At 49.7% G+C, this 20,000-nt stretch overlaps 1 protein-coding gene across 1 annotated transcript in view; it reads right to left on the reverse strand.

Annotated features, from left to right (window-relative positions):
- Nucleotides 1-20,000, reverse strand: part of mcf2l2 (MCF.2 cell line derived transforming sequence-like 2) — a gene marked incomplete at both ends in the record, with an annotated part of 194,736 nt that overhangs the window by 19,004 nt on the left and 155,732 nt on the right. Inside the window, 3 exons of the mRNA XM_083647099.1 lie at nucleotides 420-506; nucleotides 17,039-17,136; nucleotides 17,380-17,434. Coding sequence (XP_083503225.1) covers nucleotides 420-506; nucleotides 17,039-17,136; nucleotides 17,380-17,434 — 240 coding nt within the window. The remainder of the gene's footprint in view (nucleotides 1-419; nucleotides 507-17,038; nucleotides 17,137-17,379; nucleotides 17,435-20,000) is intronic.

Consider the following 20,000-nt stretch of genomic DNA (forward strand, 5'->3'; position numbering starts at 1 on the left):
GGCGAGATCGGCCCGATGCCAACGAGAGGCTCTGACAGAGAAATGTCTATAATGTTTGGGGGGGAGGGGTTCAAAGGTCAAAGCAATGGCGGCGATCACATTCTGGAGACTGGAGAGTTTAAGGCTGAACGAGCGGGGACAGAGGCAATTATATAACAACACGATAATTATAACGAGGATGATAATGACGATGACGTCTTCTTCAGTAACAAGATGATTGTCTCCAACAAAGATATCGATGACGACGATAATGTGACAGCAATGATTATGATTATGATCATAAAAATGAGACTTCATTTCTAATCAACGCCTATCACAAAGGGCTATGTGCCAAGATGCTGAAGACAAAGAGGATGACGACGACAACAAGGATGATGATGATGATACCGGTGATGATGGCGATGATGTCATGCCATTACCTGCGGGGAGAGACCTCCTATTGGACAGACCCTGCAAGGTGAAGCGTTTCCTAGCGTTAGCGGCCGATTGGCCGGCTGAGGCGTCGGCTGGGGAGGGGGGAAGGGGGGGGGGGGGAGCGAGAGAGAGAGAGTTAGTGCAGCAGGGTAAGAAGGAAAAAGGGAAGCAGTAGGGTGTTAAAGAGCAGGAACCTAAAACAGGGGTTCTCTAAATGGGGTCTGGGGGACCCTCCTGGAGGGTCTGGGGACCCTCCTGGGGTCCTTGAGGTCCCCAGCAAGGCAATCAACCCCCCAATTGTGCAAGTAGAGCTGCTCAGTGGCCGCTAGTCACTTAAAACAGACGGTTGGCTCTCGCAATTTTCAAATGCTTCCGCCTACTGTAAACGTCTGTACTTCGATCTGGGAAAACTTGGTCAAAACGGAAAGAGAAACTCAGGGAAAATAATGAGCCTAACCGAAATTCCTCCAGTCTGAAGCATTTCCCCCCCCCCCAACTTGCTTTGTCCATGTTCTGTGGGCGTGATGTACAGACTGTTTATGGTGCATTCGCAGAATGTAGAAGAGACAGTCTGGCTTGAGAGGCTAAGTGGCCGCTAACAGATGCAAAATGTAATTATTCACCAATTTAAACTTAATATCCATCCGGTCATCCAGCCATTCAGCCATGAACATCTTATTTCAAAAATGATTCGCTGTACGATACTCCCATCCTAAAAACCCATCGCGATAATGTGACCTCACATTCTGTTTGCTGGACTTCCAGCTACCAGAATGATTTCAGTGGGTGGGAGTCTTTGCCTTGACAGACAACTCCTTCAGCCAATCCACTCGCAAGAACGGCGAAAATGTCTTCCGTCGAGAAACTCAGCTGGTGCATAATCCTGTTCTTGTTTAATTGTTGTTATTGAATCTATTTCTGCAATAACTGGCCGCCATACTGTTTTGCCAGCGGCATCCCTGATTGGCCGGTGACATTGTCAACTATAATGCAGGTCCCTGATTAGCCCGGGCACCTTTTTTTGCACGTTTTTTTAACGGGGGGTTCCTATCTGGAGGAAACCCCAGGGGAGCACGGGGAGAACATGCAAACTCCACACAGAACGACCATTTTGACGAGCCCACCTGGGCCGTATAGGCACTGAGGACATGGGGATGGGGACACACTCTCAGCACCCACAGCGTCCAAGGCCGGAATCGAACCCAGGACCTTCTTGCTGTGAGGTGACAGCGCGACCACTGTTCCACCGTGACCCTTGGAACAGGCACATTGTAATCTCTGGAAATCGCTGGAGGTCTGTCTGCTCTGTGTGTCTGTGTCTGTCTGCTCTGTGTGTCTGGGTCTGGCTGCTCTGTGTGTCTGTGTCTGTCTGCTCTGTGTCTGTCTGCTCTGTGTCTGTCTGCTCTGTGTGTCTGTGTCTGTCTGCTCTGTGTCTGTCTGCTCTGTGTGTCTGTGTCTATCTGCTCTGTGTCTGTCTGCTCTCTGTGTCTGTGTCTGTCTGCTCTGTGTGTCTGTGTCTGTCTGCTCTGTGTGTCTGTGTCTGTCTGCTCTGTGTGTCTGTGTCTGTCTGCTCTGTGTGTCTGTGTCTGTCTGCTCTGTGTGTCTGTGTCTGTCAGGTCTGTGTGTCTGTGTCTGTCAGGTCTGTGTGTCTGTGTCTGTCTGCTCTGTGTCTGTCTGCTCTGTGTGTCTGTGTCTGTCTGCTCTGTGTCTGTCTGGTCTGTGTCTGTCTGCTGTGTGGTTGACGAGCACAGTGACCTTGCTGTGGGAGAACAGACAGTCTGGCCACTCTGCTGGCCTGCTTAACTGTTAAAGCAGATTGGGCCAGAGCAAACAGATGGAGTTTTATCTGTCTCTTCCTCAGCTTGTGGGCCAACACACAGTGTGTCTCTCTCTCTCTCACACACACACACACACACACACACACACACACACACACACACACACACACACACACACACACACACACACACACACACACACACACACACACACACACACACACACACACACATGAAACAATGGTACCTGTATGCAGTTACTGCATACTACTATGAATAATTTCAGTTGAAATATTTTTCTTATTTTGCCCAGTGAATGTTTACATTTTGAAAAGCATTGTATTTATGTCTGCATCTAGTAGGCATAATAATGTGTTAATTCCATGACTGGAGATGTTCTCTGAAACTAGGTGCGGGGGGGAAATGTGAGCATATACCGGTAGATCAGTTTCAGCATCGGGAATCGGCGAAAAGGATTTGGAAAATCTCGGCATATCATATCAGATATCAACAAACAAAATCACGGTACAGTTAGATCAAACAGATCAAAGGGGTGAGCTGAGGGCCACAGGTGAGCTGATATACACAGGTGACCAGAGGTTTGACCTCCAAACACAAACAGTCACTGTCCTCCCCTCATCAGGGCTGCCCTGCTCCTCTACTGGCCTGTCAACACAGCACATCCCCACAAGAATTCAATAAGAACTACCTGGCAGATAATGACGCAGACATGGGGGGATTAAAAAAAGCCCAGGATGGATAGGGCGTCCGGGTAGTGCAGCGGTACCTTCCCTGCCTACCAACACCAGTGTGTACCAAACAGGGTGTATCTTTAGGGGAACTTGATGGTGTCTGTTTTTTCCTTTTATACTGTTGATCACACAGCGTGATAAACCATCCGCCACCGTGCCGTAGTGCCACCGTACCGTAGTGCCATCGTGCCGTAGTGCCACCGTGCCGTAGTGCGTCAGATTGGTGCCACCGTGCCGTAGTGCCACCGTACCGTAGTGCCATCGTGCCGTAGTGCGTCAGATTGGTGCCACCGTGCCGTAGTGCCACCGTACCGTAGTGCCATCGTGCCGTAGTGCGTCAGATTGGTGCCACCGTACCGTAGTGCCACCGTACCGTAGTGCCACCGTGCCGTAGTGCGTCAGATTGGTGCCACCGTGCCGTAGTGCCACCGTGCTGTAGTGCCACCGTGCTGTAGTGCGTCAGATTGGTGCCACCGTGCCATAGTGCCACCGTGCTGTAGTGCCACCGTGCTGTAGTGCGTCAGATTGGTGCCACCGTGCTGTAGTGCCACCGTGCTGTAGTGCGTCAGATTGGTGCCACCGTGCCGTAGTGCCACCGTGCTGTAGTGCGTCAGATTGGTGTGATTCTCGTGTGAATGGGATGACGCACGTGTCTTTACGAGGAGGTTGTGTTTCAAGGACAGCTCTTGGTCTCTGTGCCCTGTGGCGGGATTAGCTCGCTAACTGCTCATATTACTGCCAATGCCATCATCACCATCACTCAGACACACACACACACACACACACACACACACACACACACAGACACACACACACACACACACACACACACACACCCACACCCACACCCACACACACACACACACACACACACACACACACACACACACACACACACACAGACATGAGGAAGGAGGGAGATGGAAGATGATGCGGGAGGGAAAGTCTGGACGCCTCATAACACAGTGACTCATTCTTTATATTGGCCTCGCCTGGTTTGTGTGTTTCTATAGATGTTGGCTATTTATCTTCTTGCTATCCTGGCCTCCAGCTGAATGGAGACACTTTGAATACATTTACACCTGGTGTTCAAATTTAATCTGTATCTGGATATCTGGATATCTGTATCTGGATAAGGAAACAAGCACGAATTTGCAATAGCTGTACACCCATGCATCCACGCATTCATTCATGCATTCTCACACACACACACACAGACACACACACACACACACACACACACACACACACACACACACACACACTCACACATACACGTCCTACTCTGCCTCTACCACACTGCATTTTGGAAATTTGTCCCCCGCTCCGCCCCCCAAAACCCACCCACTGCCCCCCCTATAGCCTATTGGCATGAACACAAACACACATTAACACACAGAAAAAAAAGTCAGCCTCCTATGGAGAAAACTGTGGCCACCAAAGCAAAGGACGATGAAATGTTTGTGGACCAACCGACCAACCGAGCGACCTATAGAGCTGCTGGTCGCAGCTAAAAATGCATACTAAGGAAAGAAAAAAAACAGACTGCATTTATATAGCGCATTTATCCAAAGCACTTTACAATGTGCCTACATTCACGCACCCATTCATACACCGATGGCGGCAAGCTGCAATTTGGGGTTCAGTATCCTGTCCGAGGACATGCGGACTGGAGGAGCCGGGGATCGAACCAGCGACCTTCTGATTAGCGGACGAGCCGCTCTACCGCCTGAGCCACAGCCGCCCCCAGAAGGAAACATCTTTACTATTATGAAATGCCATTACTACTGGTAGAGCTGTCATCTAAAAAAACATGGAGAGCACAGGTGGAAAGATTATCACCGCGGGTTGAGGCATTATCGGGACGTTTAGGAGCACCATCACCACGGGTAGAGATGACATCACCGCGGGTAGAGATGACATCACCGTGGGTAGAGATGACATCACCGCGGGTAGAATCAGCCCCACAGCAGGGAAAAGACATCATTACTGTGGGTAAAAAACGGTGGCATTGCAGGTGGAAATGTTATCGCTGCGAGGTCGGGACTTCGCCCAGCGTCCTGCTACCGAGACGGCCGAAGATGAAGGAAAAGTCCAGACGGTGTGCGGTGAAAGCTGCCAAAGTGAAATCCAATCACAGAGAAAAGACAGACTGTTATAAATAGCGGGGGTACATAATGCAAGAGGGTGATGGGATTGTTAATGATCCAGATGACGGATCCAGATGCAGATGGCGTTTTAATAGCAGGTGTAAATGAGGTCTAACAACACTGTTCTTGCCTCCTCACACCCTCGGTACAAACTGGCAACCTGACACCTCCTGAATCAGCTGACAATACAGAGACATCAGGGAAACGTACGTGTGTGTGTGTGTGTGTGTGTGTGTGTGTGTGTGTGTGTGTGTGTGTGTGTGTGTGTGTGTGTGTGTGTGAAAGATGTGAAAGAACACCAAGAAGAAGAAGAAGAAGAAGAAGAAGAAGAAACTTAATTAAGAAAACTAGAAGGGCACTCGGAGAGCGCAGACCTCCGCCAAGGTCAATACTATGTTATGCACATTTTGTGAGTCGGAAAATTCGGAACCCTGACGGCACCGAAAACACAAGCTCCTTGGGGGAGGAGGTAAAGATGGAGAAAGGAACAGCAGGACTTGAAGAGCAGTAGATGAACCGGAGAGGAGAGAATGAAAGTGGATGGTGGGAGGAATGGGAAAGAAAAGAGAGAGAGAGACAAAGGGTGTTCAAGCGAGAGGGAGAGAGAGATAAAGAGGGAAGGAGGGCTGGGAGGAGGAGGTGTGAATGGATGCCAGGTGACAGGTATGGACTTGGACGGTTGGCTTTAGAACCGTGGCCAGACAACAGCCGCTGTCAACTGTCCCTAACCTTTTCCTTTATACTAGCAGTGGAGTGTGTGTGTGTGCACTGTGTGTATATATGTGTGTGTGTGTGTGTGTGTGTGTGTGTGTGTGTGTGTGTGTGTGTCTGTGTGTGTGTGTGTGTTTGAAGCCAGTGCTGAGTAAGATTAGGGGTGAGGTGGAGCAGAAAATGCAGAGAGAAAGCAGAGAGAGAGTCATTCTGCTTTCAAGACAACTCGGGGAAAAAACTTGTTAAAAGTGAATTGAACGGGTTTGTCCGACTCGGAATTACAGGTCGGAAAAAGACTCAGGGGTCCGCCTCCTCCTCAATGCTCCTCCCTCCGGCTGCCTCGCTCTCCTCTTCAACCGCCGTGTTCCCGGACCTCTCGGCCGTCGTGCAGCGCGCCCACCTCCCTCGCTGCTCGACGGCTCCCGCTTCCAATCCTGCTTGATGGCCTTCAGTGAGGAAAGTCTTCCTTCTTCTCAGATCTCTCCTGTCAGAACGGTGTCAATCACGATATGTGACGCGGAAGTGATGTCATCAGTGATGTCCCTTGAGCAATTGTGATGTCATCGGTTATGTAATAAATCCTTGCTGAGTGGTGGGAGTGGGAGTATACTGTAGGTAGAGAGAAGGGTTGAGTTCAAGGGAAAAGGTAGTTTCTCCAGAGGCTGGGCTCTGTCTGTGGTGGTGTCAGTCATGATTTGTGACGGAAGTGATGTCATCAGTGATGTCATCGGTGAGCAATTGAACTGAGGACCCTGCTGCAGGAATACGGCTTCAGAAGGCAGATCAATGAGTTGGGGTCAAGCTTCAGCTTCCAACAGTACCCTCTGGAGCTCGCACGCAGCCTGGCAGTGTCACACTGCCTGTGTGGCCTACCTGATCACCCAGGGAGCCCAGGCAGACCCATACACCCCAGCCTCTTGTGCTGCCGAGTGGCCCACCACCTGGACTGCTTCTGCCTGCTGCTCCAGGCTGCTGGCGTTCTGACCCTTCACGTGGCTTCTCGCCTGCTGGATGAGGTGCTGGGGTTCAGGTGCGACGCGGCCTTCGTCCAGCTGCTCCTGGACCACGGCGATGGACCACACCTGTAGGCAGGCACAGCTGGAGGTGATGGCGGACCCCCGAGGCGCTCAGGGTCTTTCTGGAGGCCAAGAGATGTCCTCGCAGTCTGACCCACGTGTGTCGGATCTGGATCCGCCAAGCGCTGGGCACACATCATCGCCTGAACCAAGTCCAGTCCCTACCACTAACACAAATGATGAAGGACTTCGTGCTCCACCAAAACTGATTTGAAGGACTGTCCGTTTATTTATTTTCATTTCCTAGATTTAGTTTGTCAGTGACTGTGTTTCAAACAAATCCAGCACCAGAGATTAAATACCATCAGCATACACCACCTGTAGCCAATCCTACAGTACTACTATAATTAGAGAGCTGTGTGTCCACCTTTATGTTGCATTATCGCCTCCTTTTGGATTGATCCATCCACTGTTCCACTACATTCTGTTAAAACCTATAGTAACTACTGATCCATCCACTGTTCCCCTACATTCTGTTAAAACCTATAGTAACTACTGATCCATCCACTGTTCCCCTACATTCTGTTGTGATCGACACATTATGGACTGTACTGTATTACTTATATGTTTGAATGTGGGACATTTGAGTGTATTGCCGGTGTTTAGATATGGCCTCACATTCGGGGGAAGACAGAGAGGACCAAATGGCTGGGTCACACCCGACAGATACCAGCACAGCTGGGGGCCAAGCCTCAAAGGATTCCGGCCATTGTTTTATCTCTAAGGGTAATCAAGCCATAAAAACCCCTTTTCCCTTGCCTCACGTTACAGAATGGGCACAGTCCAGCTCACAGAGCGCTATCATTGGCCAGAACCATCACAAAAGACACATGACAAGCCAATGAGAACCCTTCGTGACTTCCCCATACAGTGAGACAAAACTGTTTGGAAAGCAGTTTAACTATCAGTCTACAGTAAGAGTCTCAACTAAGCTTGAACCAGGGGTTGGAGGGGCCAGAGAAGCCGGCTCCCCTCCCCCGCTCGCTGCACCCCCTGAACAAAGGCCTAACCAGGCCTGACCACAGCCACCAGAGGCCAGGGTGAACCGCGCAGCAGGCCCAGGGATCGCCTACCAAGGCCGTAAGTCCCACCCGACATAGCATGCTTACACTGAGATAGTTATACTTAATCTCAGTTCATTTAAGTCGGTTTAGTGTTATAAGTCGCACGGAAAAGCCCTTCCTGTGCTTTCAAACTAGACCAGCCGCTCTCCTTGCCCAGAGAAGCCCAGCTGGACCGCAAAAGCCGACAACAAGACCGTACCGCGAGCAGACCGCTCAGCAGACCAAGAGGAGCAGAAGAAGCAGAAGAGCCACACCGCAGCAGATCCAACCAACTGCTGCAGACGAAAGACGCCCAAGACAGACCGTGGCCTGCAACCAGCCACAAAGAAGGACCACAGAGCACAGCACGACCCTCGACTCAACGAGCAGAGAGACTGCACGTCAACGCCCGGCATCATCTGCACCCCCAGCAGACGTCCGCTGCCCGCTTTTCCAGGCCAGGGTGAACCGCGCTGCAGGCCATCGCTCCCACAACCCAAAGCCATCCTCCCTACTGCGCGTAGGACAACTCTCCCCAACCAACAGGATCCCGCTCCACAGAGTGGAACACACGTGAGAGTCATTCATGGTTTAATGGTTCTGGGCAGTTAAGGTTAAAATGCATTACCCTGTATGTGTTGATTACAGTATCCTGTATGTTGATGTACAATGTTTCGCACACTGTTGAATGATATAGACGCCTGAAGGTGAGCGCCAAGTTCAGCACGAACTTAGCGGCCACCAGTGGGCCACTCTCCTCTCTCCCTCTCCCTCTCTCCCCCTCCCACTCTCTCGGCTTCCCAGCTGAGCCCGTTCAACCGAAAGGGCTAGGCTTGGAACGGTCTGGAGGTGTTCAGAATGTCTACCCGCCAAAATACAGTTAAGCTGAATTAGAGAGTTTGATTAGTCACTCACACAGAGTGATCCCTTCCTAAATTCGGCAGAACCGCCATTTTGGAAAGGAGGCGGTTCCAGACCGCCCCCCAGCCACCTCTGTCTGACCGAGTCAATCCTTCCTCAACTTTGGCAAAACCGCCATTTTGAAAAGGAGGCGGTCTACACACGATCAGCCCGCCTCTCAGCCAATCCTGTGATTACATCACAGAGACAGCCAGAACGAGCCACTCCACCTTCTCTCCTACCTCCTCCTCTCTCTCTCACACACGCCCACACACACACACACACACACACACACATACACACACACACACACACACACACAAGTGCTAATTAACACCCACATACTCACATACCCACACACCCAGGCCTGCCAGCCAGGCAGACTTAAAGCACACACACACACACACACACACACACACACACACACACACACACACACACACAATTGATAATGTTTGTTCACATTAGGTATTAGCTATAGATGTGGTAGAGTATTAGTCATAAAAGTAAATGTGATGAACTGATATTTTAATCATTATGTTAATGTCAATTGATATTGTGATTTATTAAATCTTTTTATTACATAATGCTATGAATCTTGGTGGTTATTCATGAGGTATTTTATCTGTGGAAATCTGTGACAGAAGCTTACGAACTTTGACCTTCAATTAACTGTACAATGTACACTATATCATTATGAGACTGATATGACAATTTGGTTTGGTGTCTAAACAAGTCATAACTTGACTTTTAGACAGGTCTGTAGCCTTAACTACAGTGGTGCCCCGAATCTTACAGAGAATACAATATTTTCTGTCAAATCTAATAAATTTATGAATATTAATAATTCATAATTATTAATAATCATATTTCATAACCAAACCAGCTCCTGCGAGCACAACATAAATGACGCCCCGTTTGAGGATTCTAACATCAGTATTTCCACAGATATGATATGCATGAATAATAAAAATTCATAAATTTTTGAAAAATCAAAGTTTTTCAAATTTTTCCAAAATCAGGTTTTCTATAGCGCTTTGCCAAGCAAATCACATGCGTCAGAAGACACTAAAGGAACTCTAATCATAAAATATGGAATCTTCCCATAATCTTAACACAAGTTAGGATTTGTATTGAATATTTATGAGCAGAACAGTCCCAAAGACAACAGCTCAGTTTAAAATCCTTGATTCCATTTTTATGTTAGAAACCACAGTTAACACTGTTTCCCACTGTGCCTTCAACCTAAATACCTAAATTGTGAGAGATAGCAATTGTTCCATCTATCAGAGAGTGACTCTATCAGAGTGTAAACAAACAGTACTGCGCATTTTTAAGTGGAACCTTTGATGCTAATTTGAAAGCCACACTGGCAAAGGGTGGGGGGAAGTCAGGCTGCCCCCCCCTCACATTAGCATTCAAAAACATTCACCCTGTCTCCTCCAGAGCCAGAGACAAAGTGTAAACAAAGCCCTGTGACCACCAGTCACAGTGAATTTGCATGCGAAAGACAGGCAGGCACACCCTGCACCTGATGACACTGACAGCAGACACCAGCCGAGTGACAGCTGACAGATGTCAAACTAACTGCATGCAATTGGCAGCTAACTCACAGAGAGACTGTCACATTTGGGCCATTCTTTAATTAGAATTAGTAACTGTGGGCATTGACGCTCACGACAACGTGACGCCATAGCAAACAAGGTGAGTGCACACACCTTTTGCTTAAAATTGACAGCAGTAAAACAGCTGCTTGACTCATCGCAATGAGTCTGCGCTGCCACAAGATGGTCAGCGCTGAAACTTTCTTTAAGATGGCCGCCACCGACTTGCAAGCGGTAGCCGCCTCTCTCATCTGCCCGCCCACAGGAGGAGCAGATGAATTTAGCATTGTAATGCTAACACTAGCGGTCCTAATAATTCCATTGGGAATTATTTTCTTTCTGCAAAATCGCAGATTCCAGGTGCAGGACGCTGCGCATCAGCGGCAGACCACTGTCTACCAGACGCAGATAGGCAGACTGCGCAACAGCTGTCAAGCTACGCTGCAGGCCAATCTGGGTCTGCATCGACAAGCCCAGGTCTGCCAAACAGAATTAGCCCGACTGCGTACCGAAGTTTCCCGGCTGCAACAGAGCCAAAAGGGCATGCAGTCCGGATCCACGGCGGCCCTCGGACCCAGAACGGTCCCCCTCTCGGGTCGCACTGCTCCACCAACCACCCGAGCAGTGATCGCACGGCTAAACGCGAGAACGGCCAAGCAGCGAGAGCACCAGAAGGCCTTAACCCCGCCGGAACCGGAGGCTGACACGCCTCCTAGGGCTAGACCAACCCCTGACTCGAATCAGACCCCCGCACACCACTTAGCGCCCGCGCTGGCAAGCAGCCGCGCTGCTAGACATCGCGACACCACACCGCGAAAGGGGGGAGACCGCTCTCACAACGAGCAAACTGATTCAGGCTATTCAGCCCAGCAGTCGTCATCCGATTCCGAGCTCGACTTCCATGCTTTTGACATACCAGTCAGTCATTCATCCGAGCAACCTACGTGTAGAATCAGACGTTATTCACGCTTTCATCCAGCTCTGACTTCCACCTCAGAGCACAAACTGCTGACAGTCAAACGACTTGACAGCGCCATTTCCGGTTATGACAAAACGATCCACACTGCAACCCCCTGCAGGGAGGAACGTGTGTCTTACCGGCTTTCCATTTATCACGCCCGGGGCGAGTCGATCGACTACCGCCCTGTGCGTTATAAACCGTCATTTGCTCAGGCCACCAGCGGGTGCGCTGATGAGTCAGATCCAGTCACTAAGTTCCGGCAGATCCACTCCGCTTCCCAAACAGAGAGCGTGACTATGATGAGCAGGGGAAACAAACAGCATTCACAGCTGGACACAGACCAACTGCCCAGTTATGCTAACCTGTCATTCAGAGAGGATCCTGCTAGGTCTTTCTCACAAGAGGCTATCCAGCCTCACTCATTTTCTAGCTCCTGTCCACCAAGGAAACAGGAAGTCAGCTCTTCCACCCCTCCCCCCGAAAGGGGGGACCCCGGGCATGATGACATTAGTCGCTCTTTGGTGCCCAATCGGGCAAACGGCCACTCCTTCTTGCAGCCTCTACTGCCAAAACAGAGTGATTCAGGACTCTCTCTCCGAGAAGCAGAGTCACGCTATCACTTACTGAAGTCAATCGCAAACGACATTGACTTGTTCGATCCCGCCAGTCACGAGGTACACTTGACCGATTATCTCAACGAAGTCGAACGTGGTTCGCAGGCTCTGCCACACGCCTCGCCGCGAGAGAAAGCTCAACTGATATGGAGCACGAGCTCAAAGCACGTGCGTGCGTTTATCCAAACGCAACCTTCCCATATCAGAGATGACTTTGACAAGCTTCGCGAAGCCTTGGGCGAAGAGTACATCCTTACCCAGTCGTCAGCGGCGGGGAGGAACGCGGCCTTACACGTCAAACAGAATTACCAGGAACATCCTAGGGATTACTTTAGACGCTTGAAGAAGATATATAGTCAAGGTAGAAATGGCCCGGATCAATCAGACGTGCCACGTCTCAAGGAACTCTTCCTAGACGGTCTGCATGACTCGGTGCGCCCATCCGTAGCCCTAGACGCACGTTGGTATGACCGAAGCATGCGCACGGTCCTCAAAACCGCCTCAATAGCGTGGGAGGTGGAAACCGAAGCAAAAAGCAGAAATGGCCAGTTTCAACCCACCAACCGCGTGTGTGTGGACCCAGAGACGGTACCACACACACGCTCACCACGCAGGCCAGACCACCTGGTTCTGCCGGACAGAGCCAAGGGGGGTAGCTGCTGCCCAAAGAGACATCACAGTCACGCCACAGGGCGCGAACGGCGTGAGTCTCCTCAGCACACTAGGCCCTCCACCCAATTAGACATCCGAACGGGAGCCAGACGCCTGACGGGCAGGGTGGGCATTCAAGCCACCAGAGGCCCTCCCAGGAGATGACATCAAACTCGGTGAAGGGCGGGTGACTGGACGCAGCCACCCTGTCACCCCTGACAGTCACCTGTCACTCGGCTCTCACCCTTATCTCTATGTAGGCTAGATGCATTGTCAACGCTGTGCTGTGAAACATAACACCTTTATGGCAGGCAGACCACATCAAAATAGGACAAAGCTTGGCACATGGCTACACATAGACACATAGCACAACACTGCTGGAATGCAGCACACATTCAAAATCACACCCTGTCACCCTCTCTCTCCTTCTCTCCTCCTGCCCTTCCCTGTTTACCATGTTGATTTTGAAATGATGTTGTGTATGTGACCTTAAGGTTGTATTATCTATATGGTAATGAGTCTAGGTATGGTTAGGAGTCTGCCCAGAACCAAACCTGAACTATGAACGGCCTGAGTATGACACTTTGATCCCACAGAACAGATGGACATGGACCAAAAGTTACAGCAAACTGTCTGTACAGCCCTTCATCCTCGCCTGCGGACCGCAGGTCGACCGCAGTCCACAGACGAGGAGGGGGGATGTTGTGATCGACACATTATGGACTGTACTGTATTACTTATATGTTTGAATGTGGGACATTTGAGTGTATTGCCTGTGTTTAGATATGGCCTCACATTCGGGGGAAGACAGAGAGGACCAAATGGCTGGGTCACACCCGACAGATACCAGCACAGCTGGGGGCCAAGCCTCAAAGGATTCCGGCCATTGTTTTATCTCTAAGGGTAATCAAGCCATAAAAACCCCTTTTCCCTTGCCTCACGTTACAGAATGGGCACAGTCCAGCTCACAGAGCGCTATCATTGGCCAGAACCATCACAAAAGACACATGACAAGCCAATGAGAACCCTTCGTGACTTCCCCATACAGTGAGACAAAACTGTTTGGAAAGCAGTTTAACTATCAGTCTACAGTAAGAGTCTCAACTAAGCTTGAACCAGGGGTTGGAGGGGCCAGAGAAGCCGGCTCCCCTCCCCCGCTCGCTGCACCCCCTGAACAAAGGCCTAACCAGGCCTGACCACAGCCACCAGAGGCCAGGGTGAACCGCGCAGCAGGCCCAGGGATCGCCTACCAAGGCCGTAAGTCCCACCCGACATAGCATGCTTACACTGAGATAGTTATACTTAATCTCAGTTCATTTAAGTCGGTTTAGTGTTATAAGTCGCACGGAAAAGCCCTTCCTGTGCTTTCAAACTAGACCAGCCGCTCTCCTTGCCCAGAGAAGCCCAGCTGGACCGCAAAAGCCGACAACAAGACCGTACCGCGAGCAGACCGCTCAGCAGACCAAGAGGAGCAGAAGAAGCAGAAGAGCCACACCGCAGCAGATCCAACCAACTGCTGCAGACGAAAGACGCCCAAGACAGACCGTGGCCTGCAACCAGCCACAAAGAAGGACCACAGAGCACAGCACGACCCTCGACTCAACGAGCAGAGAGACTGCACGTCAACGCCCGGCATCATCTGCACCCCCAGCAGACGTCCGCTGCCCGCTTTTCCAGGCCAGGGTGAACCGCGCTGCAGGCCATCGCTCCCACAACCCAAAGCCATCCTCCCTACTGCGCGTAGGACAACTCTCCCCAACCAACAGGATCCCGCTCCACAGAGTGGAACACACGTGAGAGTCATTCATGGTTTAATGGTTCTGGGCAGTTAAGGTTAAAATGCATTACCCTGTATGTGTTGATTACAGTATCCTGTATGTTGATGTACAATGTTTCGCACACTGTTGAATGATATAGACGCCTGAAGGTGAGCGCCAAGTTCAGCACGAACTTAGCGGCCACCAGTGGGCCACTCTCCTCTCTCCCTCTCCCTCTCTCCCCCTCCCACTCTCTCGGCTTCCCAGCTGAGCCCGTTCAACCGAAAGGGCTAGGCTTGGAACGGTCTGGAGGTGTTCAGAATGTCTACCCGCCAAAATACAGTTAAGCTGAATTAGAGAGTTTGATTAGTCACTCACACAGAGTGATCCCTTCCTAAATTCGGCAGAACCGCCATTTTGGAAAGGAGGCGGTTCCAGACCGCCCCCCAGCCACCTCTGTCTGACCGAGTCAATCCTTCCTCAACTTTGGCAAAACCGCCATTTTGAAAAGGAGGCGGTCTACACACGATCAGCCCGCCTCTCAGCCAATCCTGTGATTACATCACAGAGACAGCCAGAACGAGCCACTCCACCTTCTCTCCTACCTCCTCCTCTCTCTCTCACACACGCCCACACACACACACACACACACACACACATACACACACACACACACACACACACAAGTGCTAATTAACACCCACATACTCACATACCCACACACCCAGGCCTGCCAGCCAGGCAGACTTAAAGCACACACACACACACACACACACACACACACACACACACACACACACACACACAATTGATAATGTTTGTTCACATTAGGTATTAGCTATAGATGTGGTAGAGTATTAGTCATAAAAGTAAATGTGATGAACTGATATTTTAATCATTATGTTAATGTCAATTGATATTGTGATTTATTAAATCTTTTTATTACATAATGCTATGAATCTTGGTGGTTATTCATGAGGTATTTTATCTGTGGAAATCTGTGACAGAAGCTTACGAACTTTGACCTTCAATTAACTGTACAATGTACACTATATCATTATGAGACTGATATGACAATTTGGTTTGGTGTCTAAACAAGTCATAACTTGACTTTTAGACAGGTCTGTAGCCTTAACTACAGTGGTGCCCCGAATCTTACAGAGAATACAATATTTTCTGTCAAATCTAATAAATTTATGAATATTAATAATTCATAATTATTAATAATCATATTTCATAACCAAACCAGCTCCTGCGAGCACAACAATTCTGTTAAAACCTATAGTAACTACTGATCAGCAGGAAGGAGAAGCAGTGACTGAGGTGGACGGCTCCTGTCTCATTCACTCAATCTTGGCATGATTAACACACACGCACACACACACACACGTGCACACGCACACGCGCACACGTACACACACACACACACACACGCGCGCGCGCGCGCACACACTCCTCTGGATAACAGTAGCTGACAGACTGCTGATATTGTCACTCACTGGGAAGCAGCACCGAGGGGTTTCTCATGAGCGTGAAATCGTACCTGTTATCTTATCTCCCACTGCGGCCGACAAGTGTGTGTGTGTGTGTGTGTGTGTGTGTGTGTGTGTGTGTGTGTGTGTGTGTGTGTGTGTGTGTGTGCAAGCGTGATGCCAGTCAGAGATCAGCTAGGACTTCACCATGTGAGGTTCAAATGTGCCTTTAGAAAGCTGTGGGGTCTCTGAGACAAGATCCGGTTACGTGGCTGTCTGTGAGCCTAGTTAGCATCTCTTTACTGTAGAGATCTGTGACATGGAAACATTGAAGAACTCGCGTCTGAGAGGAAATTGCTTCAGTGGGGCGACGGGGTGATGGGGTCAGGGGATTGCAACCCAAATGATTAGGTTGTTATTCTGCCAAAGTCAACACTTTAAGTACTTGATTTCCCATCTACAGTTTGACGTTTGTAAGGGAGAGTAACTGTTCCTAATATTTTCACAAAACCATTTGAGGCATTCAAACTGTTGGATAGGATTGCATTTTGCTTGATCTTGAGAGCTCGGAACTCACAACTCACGACAACTCACGACAACTCACAACTCATGAGCCAAAAAAGTAAATAAATAAATACATTTTAGGAGCATGTCTACTTTTGCAGAATAAATAACAAGATGAGATGAACAAGGGATTCCCCTTCGGGCGCCCGGGTAGTGTAGCGGTAGATTCCCTGCCTACCGACACGAGGGTCGCAGGTTTGCGCCCCTGTGTTACCTCCGGCTTGGTCGGGCGTCCATACAGGCAGGGTGGGAAGCCGGATTTGTCCTGGTCGCTGCACTAGTGCCTCCTCTCTTCGGTCGGGGCGCCTGTTCGGGGCGGAAGGGAACTGGTGAGGATAGCGTGATCCTCCCACGTGCTACACATCCTGCCGGTGAAACTCCCCACTGTTAGGTGAAAAGAAGCGGCTGGCATCTGCGCATGTGTCAGAGGAAGCATGGTGCTAGTCTACGGCTCTCTCCAGATCGGCGGAGGGTGGGGCAGCGACCGGGGCAGTAGGGGGAAATTGGCCAAGTACAATTGGGGGGAAAATCTGAAATAATAATAAAGAAAAATAACAAGGGATTCCCTTTCAAAAGGTAGTGACCTCTCACCTCGCTTCTGCCTCATGTTGGGGCTGGGGTTGCCCCTCCTGAAGCCCGACTCCGGACTCGATGAATCGGACTGCCTCAGCGCCATCTTACGGATGTTCCTATTGGAGAAGACGGAGAGAGGGAAGTCGGCACCGACCAATGAAACGGGCGAAAGTAAAAAATTTAATTTTCAACTAGCCTAATCCTCCATGTCTGATGTTCTTATACGTCATGTGTTTTGACTACACTGTGTCTGCAACGCCTGCTGCATGTTTTTTAAGTATCTGCTTTTTTTTTTGCTCAATGCTGGGAGGATTCATCGAGTCGGTTTGAAGCTTGTGAGATTTAGTTGAGTTCCTCACCTCATGGGGGCACCGTAGATGCTCTCCGGGATCTTTTGGTGGAGCTGGCTGGCCTCTGTGGACACATGAGAGACATAACAGATTGGAATTGTCTTTTGTATCAGGGAGGAGATGGAGGCATCAGGCTTCAACCATGGAGAGAAGAATACGCTCCCTTTAAAGTCAGCTGACCTCACTGCACTGCTGTGCTGTTTTACGCCCGATGGCAGCACTACCCACACGAGAGGGAGGAGAGAGACATATATTTTTAAATCCAGCAGGTGGTCCCGTGTCCTTTGTGTCCTGGCCTGTCCATTTTGGTGTCTGGTCCTGTTTAATGTGTGCACTGTACCATTAGATGGGACAAAAAGGACACAGGACAGGAGTCAGTTGCTACCCAATGGTACAGGACCCTCATTACACAGGACAGGGCATAGCACTGGGTTCGATTCCCGCCTGGGACACCGTAGGCGCTGAGGGTGTGCCCCCATTCCCATGTCCTCAGTGCCTACGGCCCAGGTGAGGTCGTCAAAAAGGGCCTTTCTGTGTGGAGTTTGCAGGTTCTCCCTGTGCTCTCCTGGGGTTTCCTCCAGATAGGAACCCCCTCCCACTAAAAAAACATGCAAAAAAAACGACTGTTGTCATGATCAGCTGTGAGAGGGATGTTGAGGTCTGATCTCAACACCAAAGCGGTGTTATAGCATGGCAAGACTTTCCCCAAGGAGCTCCATTTACCCATCCCTCTATCTCCATTCATTCTAACAGGAGAGCTATTTCAATACTTAAATTCTCACAAACTCTGTAAGCCTCTTTTATTGGCCAGCTAGAAATCACTCTGCGCCTCCGTTAAAGGCAGAAGAGAAGCAGCAGTAATACTCTAGTCGCTTGGGATACCGTCTTGGATATCAACCCATATCTAAACAACAGGGTTCAGAAATGCAACGTAAACAAAAAATCTGGCCTGCCAGAGGATTCTGCTGCGTGAGAAGAAATCTCTGGAGAAGAATCTAGTAAAATAACTGCAGACAGTGAGGAGAAGCAAACTAAAGCGCCGGCCAAATGAGTAGCTCGCGTAAGAGAAATAGCGAGCTCTGCGAATGATCTGACTTGTCACTTCCTGTTCCCGGGAACCAATGAACCTGTCTCAGAAGTGCAGGCTCAGCGTGGAGCCATTTCACACGCTCCGAATATTGTATTCAGCACATTCCATCATGGATCTACTTATGTTTTATTTATACCGGCTCGTCACATTGAGATAGACAACTCTAGTCTGAGAGGACCTTGACAGAGAGCAGCAGGAGGGATGAGATAGACATCTCTAGTGTGAGAGGACCTTGACAGAGAGCAGCAGGAGGGATGAGATAGACATCTCTAGTCTGAGAGGACCTTGACAGAGAGCAGCAGGAGGGATGAGATAGACATCTCTAGTGTGAGAGGACCTTGACAGAGAGCAGCAGGAGGGATGAGATAGACATCTCTAGTCTGAGAGGATCTTGACAGAGAGCAGCAGGAGAGATGAGATAGACATCTCTAGTCTGAGAGGACCTTGACAGAGAGCAGCAGGAGGGATGAGATAGACATCTCTAGTCTGAGAGGATCTTGACAGAGAGCAGCAGGAGGGATGAGATAGACATCTCTAGTCTGAGAGGATCTTGACAGAGAGCAGCAGGAGGGATGAGATAGATATCTCTAGTCTGAGAGGATCTTGACAGAGAGCAGCAGGAGGGATGAGATAGACATCTCTAGTGTGAGAGGACCTTGACAGAGAGCAGCAGGAGAGATGAGATAGACATCTCTAGTCTGAGAGGACCTTGACAGAGAGCAGCAGGAGGGATGAGATAGACATCTCTAGTCTGAGAGGACCATGACAGAGAGCAGCAGGAGGGATGAGATAGACATCTCTAGTCTGAGAGGACCTTGACAGAGAGCAGCAGGAAGGATGAGATAGACATCTCTAGTCTGAGAGGACCTTGACAGAGAGCAGCAGGAGGGATGAGATAGACATCTCTAGTCTGAGAGGATCTTGACAGAGAGCAGCAGGAAGGATGAGATAGACATCTCTAGTCTGAGAGGACCTTGACAGAGAGCAGCAGGAGAGATGAGATAGACATCTCTAGTCTGAGAGGATCTTGACAGAGAGCAGCAGGAGGGATGAGATAGACATCTCTAGTCTGAGAGGATCTTGACAGAGAGCAGCAGGAGGGATGAGATAGACATCTCTAGTCTGAGAGGATCTTGACAGAGAGCATCAGGAGGGATGAGATAGACATCTCTAGTGTGAGAGGATCTTGACAGAGAGCAGCAGGAGAGATGAGATAGACATCTCTAGTGTGAGAGGACCTTGACAGAGAGCAGCAGGAGGGATGAGATAGACATCTCTAGTGTGAGAGGACCATGACAGAGAGCAGCAGGAGGGATGAGATAGACATCTCTAGTGTGAGAGGACCTTGACCAAGAGCAGCAGGAAGGATGAGATAGACATCTCTAGTCTGAGAGGACCTTGACCAAGAGCAGCAGGAGGGATGAGATAGACATGTCTATCCTTGTAGATTGCTATATTTTAGAATGTCATGTTTATACATACAGTACTTATCACATTTTTTATATTTACTAATCCTTATTTAAGCAAACAATCAAAACTG

This window comes from Poromitra crassiceps (genome assembly GCF_964638095.1).
Source record: "Poromitra crassiceps genome assembly, chromosome: 12".
In the NCBI taxonomy this organism is placed as follows: domain Eukaryota; kingdom Metazoa; phylum Chordata; class Actinopteri; order Beryciformes; family Melamphaidae; genus Poromitra; species Poromitra crassiceps.